This window comes from Bombina bombina, chromosome 8 (genome assembly GCF_027579735.1).
Source record: "Bombina bombina isolate aBomBom1 chromosome 8, aBomBom1.pri, whole genome shotgun sequence".
Taxonomy (NCBI): Eukaryota; Metazoa; Chordata; class Amphibia; order Anura; family Bombinatoridae; genus Bombina; species Bombina bombina.
In genome coordinates, this window is record NC_069506.1 from 340,636,988 (window position 1) to 340,642,987 (window position 6,000).

At 40.0% G+C, this 6,000-nt stretch overlaps 1 protein-coding gene across 1 annotated transcript in view; it reads left to right on the forward strand.

Annotated features, from left to right (window-relative positions):
* The window catches only part of LOC128639047 (NXPE family member 4-like), a 121,210-nt gene that overhangs the window by 50,005 nt on the left and 65,205 nt on the right, over window positions 1-6,000 (forward strand). The window contains exon 3 of the mRNA XM_053691187.1: window positions 3,464-4,179. Coding sequence (XP_053547162.1) covers window positions 3,464-4,179 — 716 coding nt within the window. The remainder of the gene's footprint in view (window positions 1-3,463; window positions 4,180-6,000) is intronic.

Here is a 6,000-nt window from a genome sequence, read left to right on the forward strand (position 1 = left end):
AGTGATACAAACAATGGTCTTTAAAAGCACAGTGTATACAAATATCACTGTGTATTAAATGCAACTAGTTTGTCAGCTAGCTTGTTGTTTCCTCAGGCATTTAACAACCTGACTGAGAGCTCAAGAATATATACTACATTTAACCAATAGAAACACATTAGGGTGCTTACACCCCTAAACACAGCTGTTCACCTTAATTAGATATCTATTTTATCCTTATGTTTGTCAGGCATAGTTATTTTATGATGAAACCAATACAATATAAACACATAGTTAAAATCCAATTCCTACACACATCAAGGAATTGGATTTTAACTATGTGTTTATATTGCATTGGTTTCATCATAAAATAACTATGCCTGACAAACATAAGGGCTAAATAGATTTCTACACACATCAAGGAATTGGATTTTAACTATGTGTTTATATTGTATTGGTTTCATCATAAAATAACTATGCCTGACAAACATAAGGGCTAAATAGATATCTACACATATCAAGGAATTGGATTTTAGCTATGTGTTTATATTGTATTGGTTTCATCATAAAATAACTATGCCTGACAAACATAAGGATAAAATAGATATTTAATTAAGGTGAACAGCTGTGTTTAGGGGTGTAAGCACCCTAATGTGTTTCTATTGGTTAAATGTAGTATATATTCTTGAGCTCTCAGTCAGGTTGTTAGATGCCTGAGGAAACAACAAGCTAGCTGAGAAACTAGTTGCATTTAATACACAGTGATATTTGTATACACTGTGCTTTTAAAGACCATTGTTTGTATCACTTGACTGAGAGCCTGTCCATGTTTGTTTGCGGTTGGAGACTACAGCCTAGACTGAGACCTGTGGGAAAAGAACAGTGAGCTGGGACACAGTGAGATTCCAGTATGCACTGCTAAGCATGAGTGAGTGCTGCCACACTTGTGAGTACCTTAGGCTGACCATATTGCCGCTTTAAGAAGGAACACATATGAAAAATACATATGTGAGGGTTCTTATACAAAACCATTTCTTTAAACAGCCCTGAAAACAGCCCTGACATATGTATTTTTCATATGTGTCCCTTTTTAAAGCGGCAATATGGTCAGCCTAGAGTACCTGAACATCTGTTATCACATATTTGTACACCATCTGTACTTTATTACACTAGGGGGCGCCCTTCTGTGTGTTTGTTTTATACCATCACAGATTCCAGTATGCACTGCTAAGCACGAGTGAGTGCTGCCACACTTGTGAGTACCTGAACATCTGTACTTTATTACACTAGGGGGCGCCCTTCTGTGTGTTTGTTTTATACCATCACAGATTCCAGTATGCACTACTAAGCACGAGTGAGCGCTGCCACACGTGTGAGTACCTGAACATCTGTACTTCATTACACTAGGGGGCGCCCTTCTGTGTGTTTGTTTTATACCATCACAGATTCCAGTGTGCACTACTAAGCACGAGTGAGTGCTGCCACACTTGTGAGTACCTCAACATCTGTTATCACATATTTGTACACCATCTGTACTTTATTACACTAGGGGGCGCCCTTCTGTGTGTCTGTTTTATACCATCACAGATTCCAGTTAACCTCTTCTATTTGGAAAGGAACTGCCGTGAATTCAAGAATAAAAGACCATTGGAAGCAAGTCCAAACAAAAATATTTGTACACCATCTGTACTTTATTACACTAGGAGGCGCCCTATTTGAATCATAAAAGTTTTGACTTCATTGTCCCTTTAAGTATTCTTGTGACAGAAGCAGTGCACATGCACAGATCAGTGATATAACAGTCTTCTTGACAAGCCGTGCACTTCAGTTTAACAAACAGAATTCAAAGTGCTGTACATTTTTTACTGCTGCATTTCTCTATAATATTCCTGAGGGCTTTTTTATACTTGTAATGGAACTTTTAAACTGTGTAAAAATAAAACAACACCACAAAAATACTCAAATGTAACTCTTCAAATTTCAGTTATGTGAACTAATCCAAAGTGCAAGGTACAGGCGTCAAAAAGCAGCAACATCACTGATCTGTGCAAGCGCACTGCTTGTGTCACAGGATGCAACAATACACATATACACACGTGACGTTTCCCGGGATAAAGGTACAGAGCTTTACCAGCTGGCTTCTGTAATGGGGGAAAACAGAGAATGTCTTTAAAGAGAGTTGTAGGTACAGGAGGACAAACACTATCACGGAGAGTAGTTACCTTTCCACTGAAGCTGTACTCATCAGTTTAATATCCCTTTAAGTATAGGGCCACATTCACCAAAACGATAATGAAAAAGTGAGGACAAATGAAAATGATTGCTTGGGCTCCATTTATTAAGCTGTGTATGCAGCTGTGAAGCTCCTTCGCTGTAGCCGATAGTTAAGAAGTGGTCATCAGATAACTGCTTCCTTACCTGTAGCTCTTAGCTGTGAGATTAAAATTACCCTGGACAAGTTTGCCTGGGATGATTGACAGCCCCTACTCACGTGCCATTAGCCTAGCGTGAGCAGGGGCAGCATTGCACAAGCAGACTCCGGTAAACAGGTCAGCTGAAGTGAACCTTGTCCATCCGGACTTTGTTAAATGGGAACCATAACATCAAAATAAGTTATTATGTCATTAATTATAAATGGATAAATTGCAATCAACCTCTTTATTTGTTGCAAATATAGCAGTGGAACTTTCTTATATTTTAACATTTGTACAATTTTCAATACATTCTACAGTCACTTAAAGGAACATGAAGTCCAACATTTTTCTTCAATGATTCAGAAAGAGCTTATACATTAAAACAACTTTCCAATTTAATTTTATTTTCAAATGAGCTTTATTATCTTGGTATATATAGGTTAAAAGAGCAGCAATGCACTTCTGGGAGCTAGCTGGACACATTGAGTGAGCCAATGACAAGTGGCAAACTTGTGCAGTCACCAATCACAAAATACTTTTCAGGAGTGCAATGCTGCTTCTGAGTGCACCTAGGTAGCCTTTTCAACAAAGGTTATCAATAGATAATACAATTTTAAACAACTTACCAATTTACTTCTATTTCCTAATTTGCTTTCTTCTATCTGAAATATAACAGAAAAGTTTTGGGTTTTTTGTCCCTTTAATTTTCATGTCAGTTTAGATGAGAATTTGTTATCTTAATTTCCATGTTACAGTTTTTAGCAAACAAAGAACAACAAAACTACAGCATATAATTTTCTTATGAAACTGAATATATTTTATAATGCTATAGGTTTGAACATTTGTTCATTTGTAAACCTTCCAATACTTTTTCTAGATTCTCTTTATTATATTTACATATTGCAGAAGCTTGGCGGTAGTGAGAAGAAAACACGAATCACATCTGCCACCATTTTATGTTTCTATAAAATGTATTAAAGTTTGAATTATCTAAGCTCTGTGTTACATGCGCTAATATCATTAACATTCATGGGACTTTCAATTCATGTTTGTCTTGCTCATAATTGTAGGATCATTTAAAGAATATTTTCAGCAACTGTCCTGGGGAAATTGAGGGAGAAAAGAACATTGCAAATTTTTCAACTCCAATCAGTGACCTTCAAAAAAAGATAAATGAAGTCTTCGACAAAATTCAACTAATTGTTCCCAATGCAACATTTACCTACTTAAATAGAACTACAAATGGGGAAAAGAGCAAGATTTTTATTGCAAGCCCGAGACAAAAATATTGCATAGGAGAAGAGTTTGTGATTCAAATTGACATGTATGATCACCTAGGAAGAAGGAAAGGATATGGAGGGGACTTCATTAGGGCACGTATTTTTTCTGATGAACGCAAAGCCAGTGTATGTGGAAGAGTGGAAGACTTTAATAATGGGAGCTACCATGTGCATTTCCCTTTGTACTGGGAGGGCCAGGTCAAGGTGTCTGCCAAGTTGTTTCATCCCAGTGAAGGTATTTCAGCTCTCTGGAGAGCTAGACATGCCAGTCTTGGAGTTCTTGGCTTTGAAGGCAAATTTGTTAGTCGTAACCAAGAAGCCACCACTAAATGTGGTTTTAAACTCAACACAGACAAGGAGGTTTGTGAATATGTAGATCCAGATGATGAGAATGCATTCTACTGTATCAAGCCTGAGAAGTTACCATGTGACTCTCTACATGACATGAAATCATTTGACATTCATCTCTCATACTTGAGCAAGGAGGAACAACAGATGTTTCAGAGGTACTTTATAAGTCAAATTAATTCTATTATAGATTTTGGCAGCCTTTTAAGAGTTTTGGTTTAGAGGTTTATAATGAATAGTTTATATATATATATATATATATATATATATATATATATATATATATATATCCTATATAATAAAAGGCCAAGTGTGTTTGTCCGAAGCTGTCATGCGCAGTAGAGACTGCGAGCGAGGACAAACACACCTGGCCTTCTAACTGACCTCCTCATGGCATCTGGCGTCACGTGTGGAGGAGTGGGCGTGGCCGACCAGGTGTGACGTGGGCGTGGCCGGGTGTGGCGTGGACGGGGTCAGCCGTGGCCAGATGCCGACTGAAGTCAGTGAGACTGAGAGCTCTAAAAACGGGGATAGAGAGAACAGCAGAAGAGGGGGGATAAAGAGAGGGAGAGAGACAGCAAGAGAGAGGGGGAGAGAGCACAAAAGAGAGGGAGAGAGAGCACAAAAGAGAGGGGGAGAGAGCACAAAAGAGAGGGGGAGAGAGCACAAAAGAGAGGGGGAGAGAGCACAAAAGAGAGGGGCGAGAGCACAAAAGAGAGGGGGGAGAGAGCACAAAAGAGAGGGGGGAGAGAGCACAAAAGAGAGGGGGGAGAGAGCACAAAAGAGAGGGGGAGAGAGCACAAAAGAGAGGGGGAGAGAGCACAAAAGAGAGGAGGAGAGAGCACAAAAGAGAGGAGCGAGAGAGTACAAAAGAGAGGGGGGAGAGAGCACAAAAGAGAGGGGGGAGAGAGCACAAGAGAGAGGGGGGAGAGAGCACAAGAGAGAGGTGGGAGAGAGCTCAAGAGAGAGGGGGGAGAGAGCACAAGAGAGAGGGGGAGAGAGCACAAGAGAGAGGGGGGAGAGAGCACAAAACAGAGGTGGAGAGAGCGCAAAAGAGAGGGGGAGAGTGCGCAAAAGAGAGGGAGAGAGACAGCAAAGGGAGGAGAGAGAGAGAGCAAACAAGAGGAGAGAGAGAAAACGAGAGGAGAAAGAGAGAGAGAGAGAGCAAATGAGAGGAGAGAGAGAGCAAAAGAGAGGAGAGAGAGAGCCAACGAGAGGAGAAAGAGAGAGCAAACGAGAGGGGGGAAGAGAGAGAGCAAAAGAGGGAGAAAGAGAGCAAAAGAGAGGGGGAGAGAGCAAAAGAGAGTGGGAGAGAGAGAGCAAAAGAGAGGGGCAGAGAGAGAGCAAAAGAGAGGTGAGAGAGAGAGAGAGTGAGAGAGCAAAAGAGAGGGGAGAAAGAGAGAGCAAAAGAGGGGAGAAAGAGAGAGAAACAGAGAGGGGGATAGAGAGAGAGAGGGGTGGGACCGCTGTACTGCAAAAAATGGCCCGTGTACACAGGCTTTAGGACTAGTGTATATATATATACAGTTAAATCCAGGAACAAGCACTCATTCCCTTAGATGCAACATCCAGGGTGCACTGCAGGCTCAATGTACATTCCAAAAATAAGCAGGCACTTTCTGGTTTTGATATGAGCAATCGTGTTTAATAAAGGTAACGTTTCAGGGTTAACCCCTTCCTCAGATCATCAATGGTCTGAGGAAGGGTTAACCCTCGAAATATTACCTTTATTAAACAAGATTGTTTGTGACATATTAAAACCAGAGAGTGCAGACAGTATATATATCAAAATATCAAGAGTATTGCATTGAGCAATGATACTTTTTTATTGTATTAACTATACATTTATAAGTTGACAAAAATCTAGACAGGCCCAGAGGCTTGTTTTCCCACAGAAAACCTCTGAATTACATTGTTTCCAATGGGTCTGTCTAGATTTGTTAATGAACTACATAATGAGTTATTTTTTCTATATTTTG